The sequence below is a fragment of the Hyaena hyaena genome, unplaced genomic scaffold, assembly GCF_003009895.1.
Source record: "Hyaena hyaena isolate Hyena2069 unplaced genomic scaffold, ASM300989v1 scaffold_1025, whole genome shotgun sequence".
Classification (NCBI taxonomy): Eukaryota; Metazoa; Chordata; class Mammalia; order Carnivora; family Hyaenidae; genus Hyaena; species Hyaena hyaena.
Genome location: NW_024081659.1, coordinates 20841 through 48690, shown reverse-complemented (window position 1 = coordinate 48690; position 27850 = coordinate 20841). Strand labels below are relative to the sequence as shown.

Here is a 27850-nt window from a genome sequence, read left to right as displayed (position 1 = left end):
TAATGTAGTTTGGTCCTATGAAAGATACTGTATTTTTGCTTTAATGTAAGAAATCATTTTTTTAAGTCAGTTAATCTTAATATTCTCTTTGTAGAGGAAAGTACTTCTGATAAAAAATGTAGTAGGGCACACATTTTTGTCTCTTCATTGGCCTTTGGTACATCAGTGTAGTTTGTCCTTTTTGTGTAGAAATTTTGCATTTATAACAGTTAACCCTTTACTGATGTAAAATGCATTGCACCTTTAATGGATAATTAATGAAGATATTTCTAATATGACTCTATAAACTACCTGGAAACGCTAATCTATTCAAGATTACTAGGTTAGATAGGGATTCCAAAGCATAATATACAAATGTAAGCAACTGATATGTTGCTCTTCCACCATAATTAGTGACTGTAGGTTAATTGAAAATTGTTGGGTTAGTAGGCTTTGGGTCTTGAAATTGAAAATTGATTCCAGTTTGAAAATTTGGGAAACACTTAACATTTTTCATGCTGTATATTACTTGAGGCAAATGATTGTTTTTCTTAATGAGACTTCAAATACCAATTTTGTTTTCACAATAGAAAAACAGGTATTCCTGTACTTTGGGTTCAACCATTCTAGTCTGAATGGAATTTTCGGTCTTTCCTTCTGTTAATGAAGTAGATGAACCAACAGGACTTTTCTTTTTTAATCTTCACTTGTACAATTCCCATTGGATCCTTCTCTTCAGATTACTCCTGAATCTTTATCTTCTAAAAGTAGGGTTAGCAGAATAAATTTCTATGGACATGTAGCCTCTTGGTGTAGTGGATTTTGTTAATGATAAGAGAAGAGGAAGGGACACAAGAGTCGTTCGGTTGCATGACTCTTCGTCTGTAAACTTTTGCTTCTTGGGCTTCCGGGTCAGAATATGTTTCTCTAGGTAAGAATGTGAATGGAACGTCAGATGTAATTCTTTATCTGAAGTGTGTCCTGGAAGTTGATGCATGGTTATGCTTTAACTCTCCTATTTCATACTAATGTTCCATCTCGCCTTCTCATTCCCTTTTTCAACAGGGAGAAATCCTAAATGATTTCTGGATCTTTTTTACTTCAAACCTCAAATATGGTCTTCTTTATGCATCTTAGTTTTAAGCCAGGTTTTAGTGAAATAAAGATGTCTTTTTAGGTCTTTTAATGGGAAAACATCAATTAGGAACTCTGAAGAGGAGTTGTCAGAGAGTTGTACAAGTGGTAATATTCTGACAGGCACATTTGCTGTTTATGATCTCAATTTTGAATGGTAAAAATAAAAAAATAGGTAGGAAATATCCATATTTGTTCTACTGGAAATAAAAATACTAATTCACTGGATTTGAGTTTAATAATTTATACATGTAATAACTTACAAAGCTTTTCAATGTGTTCAGAGTGGACATATAAAATTTAGTTCAGTTCTGGGTAATTTTCAGGTGAAAATTATTAGATAGATAACAGGTAAAAATTTGTATGAATTCATACTTTATCTTTAGATATTATGCTAATATTTCTCGATTTCACAAATTTGCAGCATATGAGTGATTTTGGAAGCATTCATAGACCTGGAATTGTTGTTGACTATCAAAACAAACCCACCAATGTGACAGTTGCTGCTGCAAGAGGAATAAAGAGAAAAATGATGCAACCATTTAATAAGCCCGGTGGAACCTTTATCAAGAAACCCAAGCTAGCAAAGCCCGTGGAGAAGATGAGCCTCAGCAAATCACCCAGTAAGTACAGTATTTCCAGTTTTTAAAAAATGTAATGCTTTAGATAATTTTTTCGTGTTCATATGACAAACTGCATAGTAATTACAATTGTAGAAATTAGATCTATGAATCACCTAGTGTAGTCACTAATCAGTCATAAACATGAAAATTACCCAGAGATGCACAGGCCCTGGTCCACCCCTCTTCCCTAAATCCTTATTTAGGGTGGAGTCAGAACATCTATAGGTTTTAAAAGGCTTCACACATGATTTTAATTCAAGTTTTGTCTTGGGTGTTGTATTTGTTGTTGCAAGGTACTGTTGGTTGGAAGGTACTGTTGAGGATGTAGTATTGTCACATTACACAGGATCCCTTTATGAGGACAAAGGGAAGAAATTTTTCATGACTTTTGGTACCAGGAAAATGTATGTTTCTTCTGGAAATATAGTTTGCTTTTAATCTTGTGAACTGATGACTCTTAGAAACAGTCATATTTTCTTTCTGTACATTGTTAAAAAATTGAGAGTCAATCTGAAAATGAAATTAAGAAAACCATTTCATTCATATAAGCATCAACAAGACTACTCAGGAATAAATTTAACAAAAGTAGTGTAAAACTTTAACAGTATTTAAAAACCTACAAAATGTTACTGAAATAAGTTAAAGAAGATCTAAATAAATGGCAAAACTAAACAAATGGTTCAGAAATCAGAAGAGTTGATGTTGTTAAGATGATTATACTCCCCAAACCGATGTACAGATTTATTAGCATAGTCGCTGTTAAAATTCCACCTGGCTTCTTTGCAAAAATTGACAAGTTGGTTCTAAAGCTTGTAAGGAATTGTAAGGGATCTAAAATAGTGAAAATAGTCCTAAAAAAGTGAAACAAAATAGACTCACACTTCATCTTACTTGGAAAAACTCAACATTTCTCAGTCATCAAGGCAAAAATAAATGTAAAAAAACAAAAAGTAATTCAGGGTACATGTAAAAATAGACAAAATATTTGGTGTATATTATTTTGTTGTATGTTTTCACAAAGAAGTCTGAAAAAGATGTTTCCTTAGCTTTTATTTAGGCATATCCTTGATGTCATCTAATTTAGTCAAGTGTACTTGATTTCTTTTAGAGCTATGTTACCAAGTTAAAAAACAATACAACAGCATAGGTAAGTAACAGTAGTTGCCTCTGAACTTTTTTTTTTTTTAATGAAAAAAGCTTTGTTGAGATATAATTTCATACCCTAACAATTCACCCATTTAAAGTGTGGAATCCATTGGTTTTTCACCGTAATCTATTTGAGAACATTTTCATCACCTCACAGAGACTTGGTACCTTTTAGGCATTACCTCCAACATACCCCACAGCCTAGAGCAACTAATAATTTACTTTCTATCTTTATAAATTCCTGTATTCTAGACTTTAATATGAAAAAAATCATACAAAATGTGGACTACTGTGATGCACTTCTTTCACATAGCATAATCTTTTCAAAGTTCATTCAAGTTATAGCAGGTATCAGTGCTTCATTCCAGTTTCTGGCTAGAAATATTCCATTGTATGGGCAAATAACATTTTATTCACTCACTGATGAGTATTTGGTTGTGTCTGCCTTTAGGCTACCATGAATAATGATGTAAGCATCTGAATATAATTTTTGTGTGAACCTGTGTTTTCATTTTTCTTGGATATGTATCTAGGAGAAGAACTGCTAGATCATATGGTGTAACCATTTGAGGAACCATCTGTTTTCCAAAGCATCTGCACCATTTTACATTCCCATTAGTAGTGGATGAGAGTTCTGATGTCTCTGTGTCTTTGCTGTGGCTTGTTATTATCTGTCATTTTGATTCTAACCATCCAGGTAGTATGAAGTGGTATCTCATTGTAGTCTTGATTGACATTTCTGTAATAACTAGTGGCAGGGCATTTTTTCTTGTGCTTATTGGCTCTTCGTATATCTTTCTTGGAAAAATGCATGTTTAGATGTTTTGCTCACTTTTTAGCTGGGCTATTTGTCTTTTTATTGAGTTGGAAAAATTCTTCATATATCCTAGACATAGGTCCCTTTGCAGATGTAGGATTTGTAAATGCCACCTCCCACTCTCAGTTGCCTTTTTACTTTCCTGATGAAGAATGTTCTTTGATGCACAAAAGTTTTATGTTTTTGTTTTTTTATTTTTACTTTGATTTGTTTATTGATTTATTTTAATGTTTATTTATTTTTGAGAGCGAGAGAAACTGAGCATGAGCAGGGGAGGGGCAGAGAGAGGGAAACACAGAATCCAAAGCAGACTCCAACCTCCAGACTTGCTGTCAGCACAGAGCCTGAGGTGGGGCTTGAACCCATGAACTGTTAGATAATGACCTGAGCCGATATCAGATGCTTAACTGACTGAGCCACCCAGGTGCTCTGATTTTTACTTTTAGAGATAAAAACACAGGCTTAAACATTCAACCTTTACATGAAACAAAAATTTTAAACTTAGACGATAAGAACAAAGGATAAAATTAAATATTGTCAGACTGTTGCTAGCTACTCTGATTTAATTCTATGTGTTTTGATCATTAATGATGAATTTTAATAAACTTTTGCCTAAAGAAAATTATAAGCAGTGTTGAAAAAGATTAGCTCATTTACTCAACTAGTTTTTGTTTTTTTTCTTAGAGAGAGCATGTGTGTGGGAGAGAGGGGCAGAGGGAGAGGGAGGGAGAGTCAGAGAGAGGGAGAGAGGGAGAGAGAGAGAGAATATCCCAGGCAGGCTCCACGTTCAAATCAGGTCCCAGTGTGGGGCTTGTTCCCATGACCCATGACCCATAACCTGAGCCAAAACCAAGAGTCAGATGCTCAACTGACTGAGCCACCCAGGTACCTCTTAACTTAGTATTTATTAAAAATGATCTATTTGAAAGCACTTTAGAGACAAGAGGTCATACTGCCAAAATTACTTCCAGATATTTCTATAAAAGTTGAAAATCAGGAAATGCCAACTTCATTGATAGATATAAACAATAATCAATAAATCACAGACATGACACATCAAAATTAAAATTTTACAAGGTAAAATAGTATATAACTTAATTTCAAAAAGTTTCAATGACAGAATAATACCTTGTTTTATTATACAAGTGACAGCAAAAGCAAATTAAAATAATAAATATTATGTGGGGCACCTGGGTGGCTCAGCCAGTTAAGTGTCTGACTCTTGATTTCTTCGGTTCAGGTCATGAACTCATGGTTTGTGAGTTCAAGCTTGTGTCAGGCTCTGTGCTGATGGTGCAGTGCATTACTTACTTAAGAGAAAAGAACCAGACATGTCCTTAAGATAAAAATACTGAATCATTAGGAATGTGTGTTCTCAGGAAGACCAGAAATAGTTTCTAAGTCCCTAATTCTGCTTAGACAGTCTAAACTCTGACCATCTGACTGTGTCTTTGATTTTTCTAAATTCAAGCTTAAGAGGCACTATTTTGCTTAATAGTAGGCCCAGCTAAGTTATAGAAGACATTGAGAGTCTAGAGTAAGATCTGCTATATTCTTAGTCTCTCCTCCATTAAAAGAAAGGGTGAGGGAGGAGGGCTGTGGGAGCACAAAAGTTTTAAATTTTGATAAAGACGAATTTATCTATTTTTTTTCTTCTGTTGCCCAGTTCTTTCGGTTTTACATCTAAGAATTCCTTGCCAGATTCCAAAGTCATGAAGATATGCTCCTATGTTATCTTATAAGAGTTTTCCAGTTATACTTCTTGCATTGATGTACTTTAGTGTTTGCATGTGGCTATCCAGTTGCCCAGGACCATTTGTTGCAAAGACTCTTCTCTCCCAACAGAATAATTTTGGCATCCTTGCGAAAAACCAGTTGGCCATAGTTTTATGAGTTTATTTCTGGACTCAGTTCTGTTCTGCTGATCTGTAGGTCTGTCCTAGTACCAGATACCATAGTATCTTGATTATTGTAGCTTTGCAGTTAAGTTTTGAAGTCATAAAGTGTGAGTCTATTTTGTTTTTCTTTCTAGGATTGTTGTCATTACTTTAGATTCCTTGGCAATTCCTTATGAGATTTAGAATCAACTTGTCAGTTTTTGCAACGAAGTCAGGTAGAATTCTGAGAGGGATTGCGCTAAATCTGTAGATCAGTTTGGAGAATACAACATCTTAACAACATTAAGTCTTATATTTGAACCGTTTATTTAGTTTTGCTATTTATTTAGATCTTCTTTAACTTCTTTCAACAATGTTTTGTAGGTTTTTTTTTAAGTTCGTCCTATCTGCCTCTCTACCTGTTTATTTATTTATTTAATCTCTGCACCCAACATGGGGCTCCAACTCACCACTCTGAGATCAAGTCTTATGCACTTCCAACTGAGTCAGCCAGTTTTTGTAGTTTTTGAAGTACTGTTTAAGTTTTACACTACTATCTTTAAATTTATTCCTGAGTATTTAGTCTTGTTGATGCTTATATGAATGAAATGGTTTTCTTAATTTCATTTTCAGATTGGCTCTCAATTTTTTAACAATGTACAGATAGAAAATATGACTGTCTCTAAGAGTCATCAGTCCACAAGATTAAAAGCAAACTATATTTCCAGAAGAAACATACGCTTTCCTGGTACCAAAAGTCATGAAAAATTTCTTCCCTTCCCCAAAGTAATGTCACAGTACTGCATCCTCAACAGTACCTGCCAAGCAACAGTACCTGCCAACAACAAACACAACACCCAAGACAAAAACTTTGAATCAAAATCATGTGTGAAGCCTTTTAAAACCTATAGATGTTCTGACTCCATCCTAAATAAGAATTTAGGGAAGAGGGGTGGACCAGGGCCCGTGCATTTGTAAGAAGTGTCTCTGGGTAATTTTGATGTTTATGACTGCTTAGTGACTACACTAGGTGATTCATAGATCTAATTTCTACAGTTGTAATTACCATGCAGTTTGTCATACAAACATGAAAAACTTATCTAAAAGCACTGAAACCATGATAATATTCAACTGAATGAAGTTTCAGAAATAATGGTTAATCTGAAACTGATTTTTCTCGTGAGTTCAGTTTAGATTGTGATCACCAAATAAACCTTGCATGTTTGTGCTTTATGAAGTGGAAACTGGAAAGGGAGAATGGGAAAATGATACTCAGTTTTGACTTTTGCTGATACTCTAGCAAAAACTGATCCTAAAAATGAAGAAGAAGAAAAGCGACGAATTGAGGCTCGGCGAGAGAAACAAAGGCGCAGAAGAGAAAAAAACAGTGAGAAATATGGAGATGGATACAGGTTTGTACTTAGTAGAGTCTGAAAATTGGTCTCATTAAAAAAGTTTCCCAGAAAATGCAATTACATCAGTTGGAATGTGGGAAAATTCATGAGGTCAAATGAAAAGGCTTGATCAAAGGTATATAGGAATGCTTTTTTTTCCCCCCTAGTGAACTGTCACAATGTTATTACTCAGTGTTGCACGTTGTGCTTTGGAGGTAATCCTCAGAGTACCAGTTCACCGGGAAACTTGCAAAATATGGAACGCTTCACTAATTTGCGTGTCATCCTTGCACATGGGCCATGCTAATCTTCTCTGTATTGTTCCAATTTTAGTATATGTGCTGCCAAAGCGAGCACTATAGGAATGCTTTTTTGATTTTTGGTATTTGTGTGCAGTCACCACTGAGAAAAATAAGAAAAAAAAGAGTTCCATCCCTATTGGTAATCTAAAAATAAAAAATACCCAGAAATACAGGTCATAACATGAAGAAAACCATGAAGTCTTGAGATTTGACTACATGGAGACACAGTGATAGTCTTGGATGGGAAAACTAAATAGTAGAAATGTAACAGGTGTTGTCAGTCTTGATTCCAAAGAAGAATAAATGATTAGGTGCTAGCTTTTCTAGAGAATCAAAACATTAGAAAACTATAAAAATTAAAAATATGTGGTACTAAAAAAAGGCTATTAGTGTAATAGAAGTTTAAAATATTTTTTAAATGTTTATTTGAGAGACAGTGAGAGGCGGGGAGAGAAGAGAGGGAGACACAGAATCCAAAATAGGCTCCAGGCTCCGAGCTGGCAGCACAGAGCCCGACGCGGGGCTCGACCCCACGAACCGCAAGATCATGACCTAAGCGAAAGTCGGATGCTTAACCAACTAAGCCACCCAGGCGCCCCTAAGAAAATTCCTTAAAAGGACAGTCATTGGTATTTTTTTCCATTTTCTTTGAAATTGCTGCTTTTGCTAGGAAAATAAAGATTATAAAATTTAAAAAGTAAATTCAGTGTATTTTCTGTTTAGAGTATAGTTTTGCTCTTTAAAAGTTAACGTGGTGTAGCATGAGGGGAATGAAATATCACACCTAAGTGAATTTTCTAGATGTCTAAAATTTATCTTAGTTCAGAAAATAATATTTTAAGATCAGCAACTGGAGACCTTTCCATGGAGATAATGTTTTAAATTGTCTGTTTTCTTTCATATTAAACTAGATATTCTTTGTTACTACTTAGTTTTAATATATACATTGATTTTATTTATGTAAAATGTAGTAAAAGAAAACTCAGTGGCATCTGAATTCCCAGATTTCTTTTTGTTTCGTTTTGTTTTTTGGTTTTTTTTGCTTACACTGTCTTTGATTTTAATGACGTAGGTATTGCATGGCTCATAAACCACATGGTGGTTCAGGGTACCAATCTTCCACAGTTACAAATCTGTGTAACTTTGGATTCCTCCAAAACTTCTAATAGCTTTCTGATGACTGGAACCCTTACTGATAAACAGTCGATAAACATATTTTGTATATTACTTGTATTATATACTATATTCTTAAAGTAAGCTAGAGAAAAGAAAAAAAATATTTTAGTTTATTTTGAGAGAGAGTACATGCCAATGGGGAAGGGGCCGAGAGAGAGAAAGAATCCCAAGCAGGCTCTGTGCTGTCAGCGTAGATCATGGTGTGGAGCTGGTGTGAGATCATGACCTGAGCCAAAAATCTAGAGTCAGACGCTTAACCCACTGAGCCACTTCATTTTCCTAATGAGGAGGAAATACATTTACAGAACTGTACTGAAAAAACTCTACATATAAGGGACATGTAAGTTCAAACCCCTGTTGTTCAAGGGTCAGCTTGTGTTATCTTTTTGTCCAGCTTTAATAACCTTTTTCTGTGCTCTTTCTGATTTGTTACTCCTAATTTGTTGGGGCTTGAGAAACAGTAGGATTAAGCTTATTAAGAATTATCCCATGAAAAGAAATTCTAGTTTTAAGAGGCTGGTAGTTTTGGACCTTGACAATATCTCTGCCACTGTGGATAGAGTTCCTTCTTTTTTTTTTTTATAAATATTTATTTCTAGGAGAGAGAGCGAGACAGCGTGAGCAGGGGAGGGTCAGAGAGAGAGGGAGATACAGACTCTGAAATAGGCTCCAGGCTCTGAGCTGGCAGTCAGCACAGAGCCCGACGCGGGGCTCGAACCCACGAACTGTGAGATCATGACCTAAGCGAAAGTAGGACGCTTAACCGACTAAGCCACCCAGGCGCCCCTAGAGTTCCTTCTTTTGACAGGGATAATGGGGTTAGTGGAAACGGATTGAAATGAACTCTTTGTTTCAAGTGTTTAGGAATCTGAAGATGATTTTACATTATGAGATTAGTTTTTCTATTTACCCTGTGAATACTTCTCCCTTTAAAAATTATAGCTTTGGAGGGTGCGCCTGGGTGCCTTAGTTAAATGTCTGACTTTGGCTCAGGTCATGATCTCATTGTGGGTTCATTAGGCTTCCGTGCTCTCAGCGTGGGACCCATTTCAGATCCTCTGTCTCCCCTCTGTCTGCCCCTCCCCTGCTCGCACACACATGCACTCTCTCTCTGTCAAAAACAAACAAAAAAAGTTTAAAAAATTATAGCTTTGGATATGATATATCTGTGTTAATATATATAATACACGTACGAATTGGAGAAAATTAAAGAACTGAACTTTGATTTAGCTGTAAATATAAATCTGATTATATAAGCCAAAGTATGTCAGTTAAATTAAATTTGCCATTTCAGGATAAGAATCCTTTAAAATAGTCTAAAATTTAATTTATCAGAACAGTTTTGCTTTGAGCTGGGAAGTTAAGAGAATGACAGTAAATAAGTATTCTTGTGATACATTCTTTTTGGATTTTGAATACTTTCAATATAATAGAGAAGAAGGGAACTGAGGGGAGAGGGAACAGGGGTATGGGAGCTATAAACAAACAGTAGTAGAAGAGGAAGAGTGCCAAAAAAGAGGTACGGAGTGGCCTTACAGGAGATGCCTTCTCAGTAGGAGTGCAGGAGAATCAGAGAAGTGGATGGAGGCAGTATTTGAACTGACTCGGGAGTGGTAGGATAAATAAAATAAATGGTAGGAGCTGTTAGGCAGACCTGGTAGAGAGCGTGGCTTGAGGTCAAAGCAAGGAAACGGACATTTCATTCATGTTCAGGAAATGGAAAGCTCTGTAGATTGAACAGGACTCTAGTTCTGGTTGAAAAGTGAAATTTAATTTAAACATTTAATGAAGACCTACTGTGTGCCAGATACTGTTAAAGCATTTAGTCGGGGGTTGGGGGGGGTGGGCAGGGTGCCTGGGTGGCTCAGGTTGAGTATCCGACTTCAGGTAAGGTATGGTCCAATGGTTTGGGAGTTCGAGCCCTGTATCAGGCTCTGTGCTGACAGCTCAGATACTGGAGCCTGCTTCGCATTCTGTGTGTCTCCTCCTCTCTGCCCCCTTCTCTCTCCATCAAATAAACATTAAAAAAATTTTTTTTAAATTATTTAGTAAGGGTGTGGCTGCGTGGCTCAGTTGGTTAAACGTCCGACTTGTGATTTTGGCTCTGGTCATGATCTCACGATTTGTGAGATCGAGCCCCACTTTTCAGACTCTGTGCTGACAGTGTGGAGCTCGCTTTGGATTCTCTTTCCCTCTCTCTCTGCTTCTCCCCTGCTTGCGCTCGCTTGTGCACATGCACTCTCTCTCAAAATAAATAACTTAAAAAAAAATTAAAAGTATTTAGAGGGTAAAGCCAACAAGATATAGGAGAGATTAGGAGCTTTCTTTAAAGGCAGCTGAAAGTGTTTTGACCTTGTTTTATGATGCTTACGTCAAGTGAAGTGCTGTTGTCTCCTTTAGGAAGTGACAGTAATTAATTGAATTATTACTGTGTGGCAGGAACTGTTCTAAGGGCGTTATATATATTAATGTTTTTTCCATCCTCAGTGATACTTCTGTAAGAGTTCTTATTTCATTAAGATAAAACGAAGGCCTAGAGAAGTCAAGTAATTTGCCCAGTGTCTCACAACGGGGCTCGAATATAAACCCAGCAAGCCAAAGGCTCCAGATACCATAGTTTTAATTAGGAAAAGTAATATAATAGTGGCATAAGGAATTAATTGGAGGGGTACCTGGGTGGCTCAGTTGGTTAAGCATCCGACTTGGGCTCAGTTGCGGTTCGGGAATTCGAGCGCCGCATCGGGCTCAATGCTGACCGTTCAGAGCCTGGAGTCTACTTCAGAATCTTTGTCTCTTGTCTCTGCCCCTCCCTGGCGCGCGCTCTCTCTCTCTCTCTCTTTCAAATAAAGAAACATTAAAAAAAAAAAAGAATTAATTGGAAAATGGAGACTGGAGATGAAGCCAGTGAAGAAACTCTTGTCATAATTCTAGGAAAAGGAAATAAAAGCAATACATAAGATAGGAAAACTTTATAGGGGAAAAGAGGGGAAATTCATATTGGAGTGGCTCCTGAGCTTCTAAATTTGTCTAGTCCAAGTTTATCAGTCATTCTGAAGTAGTCCTTAGCAGGTACAGCTTCTGGTCACCCTACAGCTCCAAGGGAGTGAATTGTCTTATGTTCACCTGGCTTTGTTGGTATTACCTTAGTGGACTGCTGGCTTGAGAGTGGAACAGAGTATAAAATAAGTAGTGGAACTGTGGAACTTGGTATTTTTAGACGTTTGCTTTGGCTTTATAATGGGTCTAAAGTTGAAGTGGATAGCTTGGGACTAGATTAAATAGATCCACTGATTCTGTTATTTGCAAAGTAGTATAATAACAGTGTTGGCCAAATAGATCTATAAAGAAGTACTATTTTTTTTTTGACTTCAGCTAAATTTAGATCAACCATAAGATGGAGTAAAGGAAATCATTTATTTGCTAAAATTGGTTTTATTGGCATGTCTTAGGAACTCTCAGTAAATAAGGTAATATTTAAAGAAAACTTTTTTTCTTTATAGAATGGCATTCACATGTTCATTTTGTAAATTCCGAACATTTGAAGAAAAAGATATTGAATTACATCTGGAAAGTTCTTCACACCAGGAAACATTGGATCATATTCAGAAACAAACCAAATTTGATAAAGTAGTTATGGAGTTTTTACATGTAAGTAGCTGTTTTTAAAGCAAGAAGCACTTTATTTGATATTTTAACTTCTTACTTTTTCATAGTTTCCCACTTCTCTTTCATTTTAAGTTTCTACACATTTAATCGGCTTCTTAAAGAGTTTAAAAAAAAAAATTAGCCCAGAATTAGATGTGAATTCCTCTGTAAAGATTTTAGATTGTAATTTGAGAGAATATTTTGTGTTTTACACAGTAGTTTCTGGCAGAGGTGTGGGGAAAAGAAATCCTTTAACACTGTTTATTGATGAAGAATCAGCTATGATACCTTGAAAGTCTACTGTGTACCTAGTGTTGTGCTGGGTACGTTCATTCAGTATTTCATATGAGCGTCATCACAACTCCTTTTTATCATGAAAGACCTTGCTCACAGCAGTGTAGTGACTCTTCTAGTTCAGTGGAAGTTGGAATTCAGAGCCCGAGAGCTGATGTCTGTTTAGGGTCCTTTCTGTTGTCGGTGTGTGGTCACTAGTTCAAGCTTTTCTTGAATACTTAACAAAAGGCGCTATGCAAGAACTGAAGACACAGATACCACCCTCAGTGAACTCACAGTAATTGGTTAAGAGAACACATAGATACACAGACAACACAGTTAAGTTGAAGGGCCAGGAGTGAGTGTGTAGGCAGGCAGGGTTGGAGAAGGGGAGGATAGTTCGGGTCAGGGATGCTTAAGGAAGGGGCTAGAGCTGGACTGCTGATTTGTAGTACAGATAGTTAATTTGGGCAGAAGACATGGAATTGTTAGGAGGTTAGAAATATAATGATCAGTCATTCTTCCCTATACTTGCAGAATTGTGTACCTTTACAAAAATTTCTTTCTGTAATTTCATTCCTTAACTGGTTCCTAACTGTCATTCACACTTTGAAAGTGAATACTTTTTGTAAGTATCCTAGTCATTTATTTGTATTTATTTTTCAACTGAATTGTAAGCTCCCTGAGAACGGATATTAGTTTTTATATAGCAGATGTTATCTTTCATTGGCTGAGTTTGATGCTAAGCATATACTAAGTGCTCACTGAAAACTTATTGGGTTTCTTTCTATTTTGTTTGGTAGGAATGTATGGTGAATAAATTCAAGAAAACATCTATTCGTAAGCAACAGACAAATAATCAAACAGAAGTAGTTAAAATAATTGAAAAAGATGTTATGGAAGGTAAGTATTTAAACAAAGTATTTTAGAAATTTACACGTATATTTTACTTACCATAATCTGTTTCAATGTAGATGCTGCCCACTAGAGTGATCGAGTCATATGTGGTAGCCGTGAGTAGGTCATCACAGATGAACTCCTTTTCCTCTTATGTTTATGAATTTATGTTTAGTTTATGAACTGTATACCATTATGTTTCTCACTTCACTTTTAGAAGAAAAATCAGCTTTTCCTCTAGGTGGAAGTGAATTCTTCCATTCTGTCTTATTTCTCCTCATCTCTTTAAGGACTTTTGCTAAAATAGCGAACTCTTCTGTTTTTCATTCTTTTTGTTCTCTTTTGATTCTCTCCCTAAAGCCTTTGCTTTCATCTTTGAAAAGGAAAAAAAAAATCTCCCTCTTTAAAAAAGAAAAGAAAAACAGATACTAGTTCCCCTAAAACTTGCTTTCCTCTTAAACAACCATGCTTCTTTAAGCATAGTCCAGTGATCTGTGTCTTCACTACGTATTACTACTTCCCCAGAGTAGACCACTGTATGCTGCCACCGGTCTGCTCTGACAGATTCCTGACACCAACTTCTTTGGTTCTTTGAACCATTATCTTACTTCTGCAGCATTTTCCGCTATTCTTTGTGAATCTGTTTCTACCCCCGGTTATTCTGGTATCTTACTGTCCTGAGGTTCTTTATTCCTTTTTTTACTTGTGTTTTTATTTTATTTTAATTTTTTGTTTTTTTAAGAATGTTTATTTTTGAGAGAGAGAGAATGTGTGCAGGCAGGGGAGGCGCCAAGAGAGAGAATCCTTAGTAGGCTCCGTGCTTTCAGCGCAGAGTCTGTCTTGAAGCTTGAACTCATGAACTGAGATCATGACCAGAGCTGAAATCAAAAATCAAATGCTCAACCAACTGAGGCACCCAGTCACCCCTCTCTTTGAAGTTTTTAGCAGTTGATATTTTCCATTGTTCCAGCCTTGGTTCCATTATCTTCTCTTTTTAATATTCCTTCCTTAGGACTCATCTATTCACAGAGTTTAAACTAACCCCTTTATGTTGATTACTTATACACTTCTGTCTCTAGCACAGATCTGTCTTCCGAACTCTAGTCTTGAATATCCAACTACTTATTGGCCTCTGTCTTCAGCAGTCTCACAAAATGAACGTATAAGAATTTTTTTGTGTGCTCTTTGGGCATCCTCCACCCCACCCCGTTAAGAAAACAAAACAAAGACCCAGAAGACCAGTCTTTCATTTACGTTGGAAGGTGACCCCACTGCCTAAGCCAAAAATACGAACTTAGTTCTAAGTAATTTTACTTTATTATATCTGTAACATTTATCTTATTGGTTCTGTATTTTCAATATCTTCCAAGTCTGCTCTTTAAATATTGCATCTGTTCAAATTTTTATCTGTTCTCTTGGCAGCTATATTATTTTCCTAACTAGCGTCCTTACTTCCAGTCTTATCTCTAAGTCTACTGCATGATTGTATTACTTTAAAAATTTTAGCTGGGTCTCGATCCTCTAGAAGATAAACTTCAAATTCCTATGCCTAGCATGCAAAGTTCTCCATTATTTAGGCCCTGCTCTTTTTCTCTCTTTTGTCCCTTCCTTATTCTCAGTGCCCCAGCCGTACTGAATTATTTGCAATTTGCACAAAGTGCCATTTTCTCTCACCTTTCCCCTGCATATAACTTCACTTAGTAAATCTTGATCACAGTTTTCAAGGTCCAACATACATTTTGTTTTTTGTGAATGCCAATTTTGACATTTTTCCCTATCCCTGCCCTCCCACATTCATTATTATGGAAGAACATTTGTCTTATATTATATATTTGGGAGACAGAACCCTGGGACTCAGAGCAGGATTGTATAACATGATAAGGAAATATAATGTAATTATACTTTATAATTTTAATCTGTTATCCATACTTTAAATCTGTATATGCAGATTTATGAGATATAGTAGAAAAACTCAATATAACCTACATATTTTTATCCTCTTTTTGGAAGAAGTATATAAATAAGCATGGAAACGAAATAATAAATAATAAAAACTTCGCTTTGTCAAAAATAAGAAGGTATGAATCTTTTCTTAGTAATAACTGGCTTTCTTTTGTAGGTGTTACTGCAGATGATCACATGATGAAAGTGGAGACTGTTCACTGCAGTGCGTGCAGTGTGTATATTCCTGCTTTACATAGTTCAGTTCAGCAGCACTTAAAATCTCCTGATCATATCAAAGGGAAGCAGGTAAATTTCAGTCTGTCTTAATGAAGTCATTGAACTATTCAGTAATCCTTTATTGTCCTTCAAAGGCTATTGTTTCACACCTACCTGCTTACGTACAGTCGTGTTAATCTCGTGTGAAAACCTGTAAAGATAAGTAGACCGTGTAGCATAGTAGTTAAGCATGGTGGTTAGGATTGGGCTCCAGAGTAAGAATTCCTGGGTTTGAATCTTGGTTCAGTATATAATGTGTCAAGCAAGTAAATTAACTCTTTTTTATCCAAGTTTCCTTATTTGCAAAATGGGGATAGATAATCATTCTATTCTTACATGACTGTTTAAAGATTAAGTTGTTAAAATAGAAAAGACACTTAAACTAATGCCTGATGCATAGTATAAGCATTCAGGAAATCATAGCTGTTGAACTGTTTTTTTCATAAACACTTTAAGTTGGTACAAAGCAGTTTTATGAGAGAGAGAGTGAGTTTTAGAACAAAAAAGAAAGGAAAGTCTTTCTCTTTTGGTATTTCCTTGTCACTTTTTTGGTAACGAGACATTTCATATTAACCTGTCTTCCTTTGTATAATATAGTCTTATGCTAACTTCAGCCCAGAGGAAGACTGTTCTAGCAGTATGAAAATTTATTCTTTCTCTTTTGATAACATGAAAATTAGTAGTTAGAATAGTTGGGGTGGAGGGAAGTGCATGTCGAGTAGAAAGAAGAGAGAGCAACTGTTTAGTACACCTAGATGTGTGGTCGTATGGAGTGTCTGGGTGTTTTTTAATGAGTGATTGGCTTATTGAATCTTCATTGTTTTAATCCATAGATGATTTAGATTGTGGTCACAGTAATTGTTGCTTCCTAGCTTAATTTGCCAGGAAATAAATAATTTAAATCTAAGAAGTTGAACATACAACATTGTTTTAATTACAGAAATATTTTCATGGCATGGTTTTCAGGTACCTAAGTATGATCTATTTTTCATAGGCTTATAAAGAACAAATAAAAAGAGAGAGTGTCTTGACCGCTACTAGCATTTTAAATAACCCAATAGTGAAGGCGCGATACGAACGTTTTGTTAAGGTAAGACTTTAGAGCAAAACCTTTTTAGGTTATATTGTAGTATCTTTATAATTAAATGGTGACATAGTAACTGTGATATTTAAATACAGTGCAACATTGGGAAGAATATTGCTTGATATCTTGCATATAGGTAAAACCGTTGTTTTTCCTAATTGTTGGGATTTGTTGGGAGAGGGAACAATAAGTCATTCCTCTCTCGTCTCTCACCCTGGATCATTTGAGAGATGAACTCAGGAGTCTGATAGCAGATCATAATGTTGGCTTTAGTCTTGATTTTTAAAGAAAGGAGGATTTGAGGGATAAGTCTTAACAGATGTAGTTACTGTGGACCTGTATTTCACTTTTTTTTTTTAAGTTTATTTATTTTGAGAGAGAGAGAGGGAGAGTGGGAATCCCAAGCAGGCTCTGCATTGCCAGCTGTGGAGCCTGATATGGGGCTCAAACCTATAAACTGTGAGATCATGACCTGAGACTAAACCAAGAATCACTTAACTGAGTCACCCAGGTGCCCCCCCTGTATTTCCCTTCTAAATTAGATAATCTTGTTTCTCCCCAACCTCTGTTACTGGTTCAGCTAGACAGCAGTAGGCTTCCCTTAGTTTACCACATGGCCTACAGTAGACTAAACTGTTGCTAGGAAGACCCAAAAGAAGGGCCTCAACAAGTACAAAATTGAATATGCCCATATTCATCTTCCAAGCATAGTAACTGATAAGTCATTGTTCCTCGGATAAAAGTTGGAGGTGTAGTGGGAAGTTAGAGATGCTGCTTCAGAAGAAGTTCCCGCATGGAGTCCGCAGGCCAGGAGAGAGGAGGCTTGCCCTGAATGTTAGTAAACTCAGGTATGAACAGCTAGGTACACCCGGCACATGGCTTCTTAGGCTTTTTAGCCATCTGCTGTTGTGGTAGTCTTTCTTCACATAAAATTCTTTGTGCATTATTTATACTTAATGTACAAATAAGAATTTACTATTATTCAGGAAATTAAATACATTTCAGAGGTTTGGTTTTGAGTCTTTGTAAAATAATACCTCATTTAAAATCATCATAAACTGAAGAGAGCTGTTATGTTGAAACTTTGTAAGTCTGTTATTTACATTTGTGACTAAATTTTTATTTTATAGATTAGAGACATTTCCTTTATTTTGGCTGTTGTAGTGACTAACACATAAACTCTGAAGAAACCTGATAAATAGTCAAGTTATCCTTCAACCAAGTGACTTCCAAGCTGACTATATCCCAGTTATTTCAGCATATTCCTGCGGGTCTTATTTTCTGATTTGTTGTATTTGTCACTTTTACTGCATTCTTGTCACTACTTTTACAAAGTTAGTGCAGATATTGTAACAGAGCAATGCAAAACACAGAGCTGTTTAAAAAAAACCCCGAAAAACAAAGAAATAGTGAATGCATTCTTAATTCAAGTTCAATTTTGTGGGGGGTATGGCATCGAAAAGGTAAGAGCATCATTGCTAAATTAGGAAAAATTAGATTTTTTATCCTTGGTATATCACAAACTTTTGAGAAGTTATTGGTTTCTGTTGATGTGTCAAATATTTAATGAAAGAAGAATACAAATGAGAATTTCTGTGTAAACTTTTCAAGCTACACTTGAGAGTCACTTCGTGGAATGAGAGACATCACCGGTGGGAGTGTCTAGCTCATGTGCATATTGTTTAGAAAGTACCTGAACTGAGGAGAACTCTTCTAGAATTTTTTTACTCTGAATGTGATCCATGGACCAGCAATATCAGCATTTCCTGGGAGTTCATTAGAAATGGAGAGTTGCATTTGAACAAGAGCCCAGCTGATTCATAAACATGTTAAAATTCAAGGAGCACTGGTGTCACATTACTCATTGGTACCCCTTTGTTCAGCTTCCCTGTCTGCTCTGTTCCCTGCTGTTATTCCCCACAACATCCTCTGCCTATGCTCAGCTCTGGTCATGGCTTAAAATCTCTTTCAACTTTAAGCGCTCGCAGTCTGACAAAATATCTTTTTTTTTTTAATGTTTTTTATTTATTTCTAGGAGAGAGAGAGAGAGACAGACAGAGTCAGCAGGGGAGGGTCAGAGAGAGAGGGAGTCATAGACTTGAAACAGGCTCCAGGCTTTGAGCTGGCAGTCAGCACAGAGCCCGACGCGGGGCTCGAACCCACGAACCGTGAGATCATGACCTAAGCAAAAGTCGGACGCTTAACCGACTAAGCCACCCAGGCGCCCCCAAAATATCTTTTTTAATCTTTGTCCTATGAAGATATCATCAGTTCATCAGTTTGTCCCTTTTCTCCAACTTTATCCACGTTCACTCCCTGGCCTGGATACCCTTGGTCAGTCCTTAAAACAATGCGTTGCTGCCATTCCAGAAGTCCTCACCTATTCGTCGCTGACCACTTAACCAGTTTCCAGCACCATGCCATCTGTGGTTAGACTGTCTCGCTACACATACCATAGAATTGTACCATTGCCATGTTTGCCGGATTTCCACTGCAGTTCAGTAATTTTGCCCATTACCAGTCAATGTAATGTGCTTCCTACAGCGACTGTTTCAAAGCTTTTCCACTCTTTTTTTTCCTTTAAAAAATTTTTTAATGTTTGTTTTTGATGTAGAGAGAGCATGAGCAGGGGAGGGGCAGAGAGAGAGGGATATACAGAATCCAAAGCAGCCTCGAGTTCTGAGCTATCATATCAGCACAGAGCCCAACACAGGGCTCGAACCCACAAACCGTGAGATAATGACCTGAGCTGAAGTTGGACACTTAACTAAGTGAGCTACCCAGGCACCCCAAAGCTTTTCCATTCTTAACATGTCTAGATTTCATCTTCTCTGCCTTCCCTTGGGTTCTTATTGCTTCCCTTGCTTTGGAGAGATTGAGACCAATAGATGTAAACTGTATGTTTTCTCCTTTTTGCCTTAGATTTATGTACCTTACGCTCACCTTTATTGCTCTCTGTAAAGGAAGCTACTCCTTTTTTGCCCTTCACCTGTGTTCTTGTTTCATCAGTTGTCTCTCCTTGCTTGCATCTGACTTTCCCCATTTACTATTTTATTTTCCTACAGACAAACATGCTTATAAGTTCCCTAAACTAAAAATGACTTCATTTTTCCTAGACTCTGCCCCTTCCCATCTTATCTTTGCTCTTCTCACCGTACTTAAAAAGATAGTTTACCCTGCATTGTGCTCTTCTTCTATATTACTCTTTTTGTAAGGCTAAAATCAAATTAAAAACTGTCTAGGCCTTAAAGACCTTATGAATTAGAATTTCCCCAACTACTCTGATAAGCATCCCCTGAAATTCTTCTTAAATATGCAGGTTACCAGATCTCTTCCCTGGAAATTTTCATTCAAGAAGTCAGAAATTAATTCAGGAACTTGTGTCTTTAGCAAGAGCTTTCGTATTTGACTAAATTAAAGTCTCAGAGTCTGGGACATGGGCTTGTGGTTTTTGAGAGCTAAGAGAAAATTGTGAAGATTCATTCCTGGGCAGTCATTGCTGTCCACCTTCCACTTAACATCATACTTCGGGAAATGCTCTAAGATAACCAGTCTTAATTTTATTTATTTATTTATTTATTTATTTATTTATTTATTTATTTATTTATTTTTACAAATAGTTTATTGTCAAATTAGTTTCCACATAACACTCAGTGACCAGTCTTAATTTTAAATACAATTTCTTAAACATTTTATTGTTTACTGTCTTACACATACAAAGCTAAAGGGCATAGTGTCATACATTCCTCAAATACCCTCACTCAGCCTTAATAGTTATCAATTCTAGTGACCTTTCAGTTTTTCTTGACACGGTTAATCTGTCATTTTTTCTTAAAACTTTGTCTTGCCAGGTAATATTTTACTATCCTGGACTTCTCTGCACTGAGTATTTTTTCCCCTAACTTCTGTCCCTGTGTATAGGCATTTTCAGTAGGTTTTTTCATCAGCCCTTTCCCTGGCCCCAGGCTTGGGCTGTCTTGTTGAAGACCCTGGTTTCACTATTCACTCTGTGCAAACAATTCATAAATCTACGTCTTACTTTGAACTCTATTCTCTTTCAAGTTGTGAATTTAAAGCTGCCTCTTAGACATTTTTTTTTTTTTTGGCATTTTGTAACATGTTAACATTTTACTTTAATTTTATTTTACATACAAGTTAGGTAGCATATATATGTGCAATAATGATTTCAGGAGTAGAATCCAGTGATTCATCGTTTACATATAACACCCAGTGCTCATCCCAACAGGTGTCCTCCTTAATGCCCCTTGCCCATTTAGCCCATCCCCCACCCCAGACCCCTCCAGCAACAACCCTCAGTTTGTTCGCTTTAAGAGTCTCTTACGTTTTGTCCCCTCCCTATTTTTATATTATTTTTGCTTCCCTTCCCTAATGTTCATCTGTTTTGTATCTTAAATTCCACATAGGAGTGAAGTCATATTTGTCCTTTCTTTGCCTGACTAATTTTGCTTAGCATAATACACTCTGGTTCCATCCATGTAGTTGCAAAAGGCAACATTTCATTCTTTTTGATTGCCGAGTAATATTCCATTGTGTGTGTGTGTGTGTGTGTGTGTGTGTGTGTGTGTGTGTGTGTGTGTGTGTATACACGCCACATCATCTTTATCCATTCATCATCGATGGACATTTGGGCTCTTCCCATACTTGACTGTTGTCGATAGTGCTGCTATCAACATTGGGGTGCGTGTGCACCTTCGAGACAGCATGCCTATATCCTTTGGATAAATACCTCGTAGTGCAATTGCTGGGTCATAGGATAGTTCTGTTTTTAATTTTGAGGAACCTCCATACTGTTTTCCAGAGTGGCTGCACCAGTTTGCCTTCCCACCAGCAGTGCAAAAGAGATCCTCTTTCTCCACATTCTCGCCAGCATCTGTTGTTGCCTGAGTTGTTAATGTTAGCCATTCTGACTGGTGTGAGGTGGTATTTCAGTGTGGTTTTGATGTATATTTCCCTGATGATGCGTGATACTGAGCATTTTTTCATGTAGACGTCTTAAATTCTAATTATATATAGCATACATCTGCTGCTTCCTCTTTCCCCATCCTAATTTACATATTCTGTTAATGGTGCCACTACATCATTTACACTTTCCTCTCCTGGATTATTAGAGTAACCCCTTCACTAGTATTTCTTCTCCTGCTACTTCATTTGATCCTGTGTGTTCCTCCGTGATTTATCTTGAAGTGTCCTATCACTCTTCTACTTTGCTGTTCAATAATCTTCATTGCTTCTTCACTTCTTACTATATTAATATAGCCTTCTGATATGGTCTTGTTTATGACACTTAATCCAGACACATAATTCAAGTATTTACATAAATTAAAATATTAAAACAAAGTTGTACCTGTGAATATTTAGTGAGTTAAAGATTTATTTACCTTTCTAAAGTAAAAGTAAGGCATGATATCTAATAGGTACCTGATTTTCACTTATTTGAATTTTGAAAAAGACTTGATTTTCATTTGAGTGTTTTCATTTTTTTTAAATTAAATTAAATTTTAATATTTTGAGTGTTTTCAAATAGATCCTACCGTAGTACTACATTGAATCCTGGTGTAACTTAATTACATAAGTAGGACATAAATCTTTATCTGCTTTGTTTCTACCAAAATCCACATATTTTGCTTTTGTCCTGTGTATATGATTTTAGAAATTCAGTTAGGAAAACGTGGCCTTTATGCGTTCCAGTTTGTGGAATATAAAGAAATGACTTCAGTAATTTATTTACCTACCTTGGTATGAAATAGATACTGAACAAATATGTTGTGGATTTGTCATAAGTTAAAATAAAAAGGTTCAAATTATATTTACTTTTAATATTAAGTGAATAACAATTTCATTGGTGACAAAAACGAATATGCTCATTTTAAGAGCTGCTTTTCCTCCTGTTTTTAGGGTGAGAATCCTTTTGAAATTCAAGATCATTCTCAAGATCAACAAATAGAAGGAGATGAGGAGGAGGAAGAAAAGATTGATGAACCTATTGAAGAAGAGGAGGAGGAGGAGGAAGAGGAGGAGGAAGTGGGGGAAGCAGAGGAAGTGGAAGAAGTGGAGGAAGCAGAGGAAGTGGGAGAAGGAGGAGGAGGAGTGGAGGGAATGGGAGACACAGAGCAAGCAGGGGACCAGGAGGCAGTGGGGGAAGGAGAGGCAGCGGGGCAGGGAGAGGCAGTGGGGGAGGGAGAAGGAGTGGGGGAAGGAGATGAAGGAGAGGAAGAAGCAGCAAAGGAAAAGCCTGCTGACTTCCCTGTTGACCAGCCTGAAGAAAATTAAATGTAAGGTATTAGTCAGATTTAAAAGAAGCTTTAAATTTCTCTTGTAATGTGGAAAAGGGTAAGAATTTTAATAGTTTAAAATATGAGAGTTAACACCCATGTTGCATGCATTCCACACATTCAGATTTGTTTTATATAATTTCTAAATGTTTGGCATTTGTTTAATAAAATGAGGGTAAGACTATTTTAGTTTTTATAGCTACCGACTTAGATTAGATAAATTGTTTGTATAATTTTTAAGCTTAATTTTTATTACTTTAATTGGTGTTAAGGATAACAGATGTGTATTGTTAGTATATCTATTCTAATCATTTGAACTTAAATGCTGCTGTTGGGAGTATATATTCAAGTGTGCATTAATGTTTTCAATACTTACCCTAGAAGAGATAAATTGGGCAAGTATTTTGTGCTCTGACTGTGTATTTTTTTACTGCATTGGACATTGAATAGTAATTTGCGTTAAGATACGCTTAAAGGCTTTTTGTGACCATGTTTCCCTTTGTAGCAATAAAACGTTTTTTACAAAAGCTCTTTCCCTGGATTAGCAATTTTAAATGAAACGATTCATCAATTAAATGAGTATTTAAAATGAGATTTTGCCTTAATGTAGTTTAGTTTAGTTCATGGTATTTCAAGATGATTGAGAGGAGTTGAAAAAAATTACTTCCATCATTTTAAAAGCACCGCTAACATATTTTGTAGCCTATTTCAAGTTGAGGTCAGTCTGTAACTGACTTGTTTATACTTGTTTTAATTCCTTCCTTTTCTTTGTGCCTATGTCATATCTTGAAATCTTGAAAATACATTTGAATACAAATAATTTTTTACAGTTGTGTTAGTTCTTTTGTCATGTCTGTTTGTAGCTGAAGAACCAAGAAGCAAAATATCACTTTTCTACAAAAGAAGTATTTCTTTTTAAACTTTTTATAGTTTGTAGGCTTACATACTGAAAAAGAGAAGATGAGACCAAGAGATGGTCTGTTATCTTTAACATTGTTTTAAATGTTTGTTTATTTTGCGAGAGAGAGACAGAGAGAGAGAGAACAGAGACACAGACCATGGGCAGGGGGAGGGGCACAGAGAGAAGGAGACACAGAATCCAAAGCAGGCTCCAGGCTCTGAGCTGTCAGCACAGAGTCCCACTTGGGACTCATGAGCCACGAGATCATGACCTGATCTGTAGTTGGATACTCAACCGACTCAGCCACCCAGGCACCCCCAGATGGTCTGTTTTCAAATGACCATCTATGTCACTGAAAAGTAGTGCTCTTATTTCTTTTGAATTTTTACTCTGGAGGGGGACTGAGTGAAATAAACAAGCTTCTCAAAATATTGAGGCATTGAATAGATGACTATATAGGAATATTGAGTAATTTTAAGGCATTGAGTGTGTGAATGTATAGGCATTTGTAGAATTTCACTTTTTTTGGGGCCAATATGGGTTCATATTGTGAGCTAGATTTGCTTATCTTTAAGCTTTAAGTCATTTCTACCCACCTAGGAGGATTTAGAGCCAATTAAGAGAAGGTTAGTTGAAGACTGGAGAAATTTGGAATCCTATCTATGAGTATGTATTTACTTAAATAGGCTTCAGAAAGTGTTTGCGCTCAGTGTTAAAATTTTAAGGGTAGTAGGACTTGATCGATCTTCTTGTTTCTCATTTATTTAGTTTCTACTTTATTTTAAAATATTTGAAGGGTATGGAAACCAATTTGACAATAAACTATCTGTAAAAAAAAAATAAAATAAAAAAAAAATTTGTGGAAGGGTAGGGTAAAAAGAGAACAGATCCCTTTGGGGTATAATTAGTAGGTTCTTTTTGGCACTAAGTGGGTGTTTTTTATTTTATTTTTTGTAAAGAATGTCCCTAGTAATTTGAAGTTTTCAACATTTGGAAAGAATCCTGTATAACAAGAATCTGTATAACAACTTCTAAGTAAATGTTTTTATTTGATTTAAGTTTAAATTTATTTTTAATGTTTATTTACTTATTTAGAGAGTGTGCATGTGCAGAAAGGGAGAGAGAATCCCAAGCATGCCCTGTACTGTCAGCAAAGAATCCAACTTGGGGCTGGATCCCACAAACCATGACGCCAGGACCTGCGCCAGAATCAACAGACACTTAACCAACTGAGCTACCCTGGCACCCCAATTTTATTTACTTTTTAAAGATTTTAAAGTAATTACTACACCCAAACAACCCTGAGATCAAGAGTTGCATGCTCCACCCACCGACTAAGCCAGCCAGGCCACCTGTAAATGTTTCAGAGTAAGAGAGAAAGAACATCTAAGTAGTAACATCTGTGGGAAACATGCGAAAAGCTTTTTTCAGATTAGCTTACTTTGCAGGGTATCATTAATAAAGTGTATTTTGTTAATTGTACTTAATTTAGAAATTCAGATTTATGTATATCAGATAATTTGTAGTTCAGTAGTTTAATTTTTTTAAAATGTTTTTAATGTTTATTTTTGAGAGAGAGCAAGTGGGAGAAGAGCAGAGGGAGAGACACAGAATCTGAAGCAGGCTCTAGGCTCTGAGCTGTCAGCACAGAACCCGATGTGGGGCTCAAACTCACGGACCACGAGATCATGACCTGAGCTAAAGTGGGATGCTTAACCGACTGAGCCACCCAGGCGCCCCTGTAGTTAGGCAATTTAATTTGTGATCCTTAGAGTTTATATTTTTAGTACTTTTCTGGTAAGGGTTTGTATGATATCTTTTAATAATATTATTATATGTAATAATATGCAATTATTACATATTCTGTAATCCAAGTATTGTGTTTATTAACAAGCAAATCGTGGGGTGCCTGGGTGCCTCAGATGTTTAAGTGTTGGTCTCTTGATTTTGTCTCTGGTCATGATCTCATAGTATGTGAGATGCCTTCCCCCACTCATGTGCACTCACACATTCTCTTTCAAAATAAATAAGTAAACATTAAAAAAAGCAAAATGTAGTTATAATAACCAAAGAAATTTATATACAACTTACACAGTTGTTTAAGCCAGATACCTGGGCACCATCCAGTATTCTTCCCTTTTTATCACCATCTGCCTCCAGGCTACCACAAACCAAGGGGTTACTGCTAACCCCTTGAATTGGGGTTAGTAGTAGCAGATGTGGGAGAGGGCAGATAAAACCCCATCATCTCTTACCTGGACTATTAAAATAGTTTATTAACTAATCTTGTTTCTACTCTTCCCCTGCTAGATTCATTTTTTCACGCACAAGTGTAATCTAAAAATGGAATTACACACAAGCGTAATCTAAAAATGGAATTCAGATACTAGCCTCCTGTTTCTTTTTGTATCTGTACAATTTAAAGTCCTAGCAATCAACCTGGCCTAGCATTCCTGCTTCATATCATGCTATTCTTCTCTCCAGTCATGCTTGTCTTCTGTTTAAAAAAACTCTTCTTTAAAAATTTATTTTGAGTGAGAAAGCATAAGTGGAGGAGGTGTACAGGGAGAGGGAGAGAGTGCTCGGTGCTGTCAGGTGGAGGCCAATGTGGGGGCTTGACCTCACAAACCGTGGGATCGTAACCTGAGCCGAAACCAAGAGTCCAGCACTCAACCAACTAAGCCACCCAGCACCCCTCTATATTTTACAAAAATATTAGAATGACCTGTTAAAAATCTCTAGGAGTCAGAACTGGGCCTTGTTCTTGTTTTTGATCTTTTTCTTTCATTAGATTATGTAATTCATACAAGTATGTGAAGTTTTGTTTTTTTTTTATGTTTGTTTATTTTTGAGAGAAAGAAAATGAGTGAGCAGGGGAAGAGTGGAGGGAGACCTAGGATATGAAGCGGGCTCTGTGCTGATAGTAGAGAGCCCGATGTGAGGCTCAAACTTACAGACCACTAGATCATGACCTAAGCCAAAGTCTAATGCTTAACCGGTTGAGCCACCCAGGTGCCCCTGTGAAATAGTAGGACGTACAGTTTTTCCACATAACAGGCTCTCGGTTGCATCATTCCTCTGCTTGACATCCTTCAGTGGCTTTTTATACATGTCAGTGTAACATCCAGAGATCCTTTTAGTATGACCTCTGTGGTTCTATAGGTTTTGTTCCTTGCTTGCTTCTCCAACCTTGTATCTTAGCCTTAACGTGTTTATATTAACTCCCTGTGCCTGTAAACATTTGAATTTATGATCCTGCATCAGGAGGCAGAGTGGATCCTAGAGCTGCCAAGATTTAACTATAACCTGTATTATAACATCTAGGTATTATATTTATATTTTATAATACTATAGCATATTATAAAATATGCTTACTTGTATTTTATAATATACCTATTATATATATATCTAATAATATATTATGTAACATCTAAAAAAACCATTAATCCTGTCTAAGAATGAGGTGAAGAAATACCTGCAGAAATTTGTATGCCAAAAATCATGGACATAAAGAAAAAACAACCACAAAAGCAAATGTTGGTAATACATGTTGAAAAGTATTTGAGAATTCCCTTTTTATTGGCAAGATTGTTCTTAATTAGAGATACATAGTATCAGTTTGTCTCATTATCAGACTTACAGTATTTGACATTTACTTTGCCTGCCAAATTGTCCTTACTGTGAATACAAACTTTATGTATATTTAAAATACACAAAACATAAGATTTATCCCTTTCAGCCATTTTTGAGTTTACATTTCAGGGGCATTAATGACAAACTTTTTATTTTTTAAAAAGTTTTGTTAATGTTTAATTTTGAGACAGAGAGACTGAGCATGAGTGGGAGAGGGGCAGAGAGAGAAGGAGACACAGAATTGGAAGCAGGCTCCAGGGTCAGAGCTGTCAGCACAGAGCCCCATGTGGGGCTCAAACTCACAGACCAGGAGAACTTCAACCTGAGTTGAAGTCAGACGCTTAACCAGTCAGACTGAGCCACCACCCAGGTGCCCCAATGACAAACTTTTTAAAAGAAATGTTTATTTTGAGAGAGCACAGGTAAGCACACAAGTGGGAAGGGGCAGAGAGAGTG

The 27850-nt window shown here is 36.4% G+C and overlaps 1 protein-coding gene and 1 non-coding gene across 4 annotated transcripts in view; one reads left to right on the top strand and one right to left on the bottom strand.

Annotated features, from left to right (window-relative positions):
* Positions 1 to 23387, top strand: part of ZNF326 (zinc finger protein 326) — a 38117-nt gene extending 14730 nt beyond the window's left edge. For all 3 annotated transcript variants that reach the window (XM_039221832.1, XM_039221833.1, XM_039221834.1), the window contains 7 exons: positions 1538 to 1736; positions 6877 to 6988; positions 11949 to 12096; positions 13170 to 13269; positions 15383 to 15513; positions 16478 to 16573; positions 22484 to 23387. In XM_039221832.1, coding sequence (XP_039077763.1) covers positions 1538 to 1736; positions 6877 to 6988; positions 11949 to 12096; positions 13170 to 13269; positions 15383 to 15513; positions 16478 to 16573; positions 22484 to 22858 — 1161 coding nt within the window. In that variant the 3' untranslated portion in view covers positions 22859 to 23387. The remainder of the gene's footprint in view (positions 1 to 1537; positions 1737 to 6876; positions 6989 to 11948; positions 12097 to 13169; positions 13270 to 15382; positions 15514 to 16477; positions 16574 to 22483) is intronic.
* LOC120223652 lies at positions 7221 to 7327 on the bottom strand. Its single transcript, XR_005526352.1, has one exon. It is a non-coding gene; the product is annotated as a U6 spliceosomal RNA (small nuclear RNA).
* Positions 23388 to 27850: the final 4463 nt, after the last annotated feature.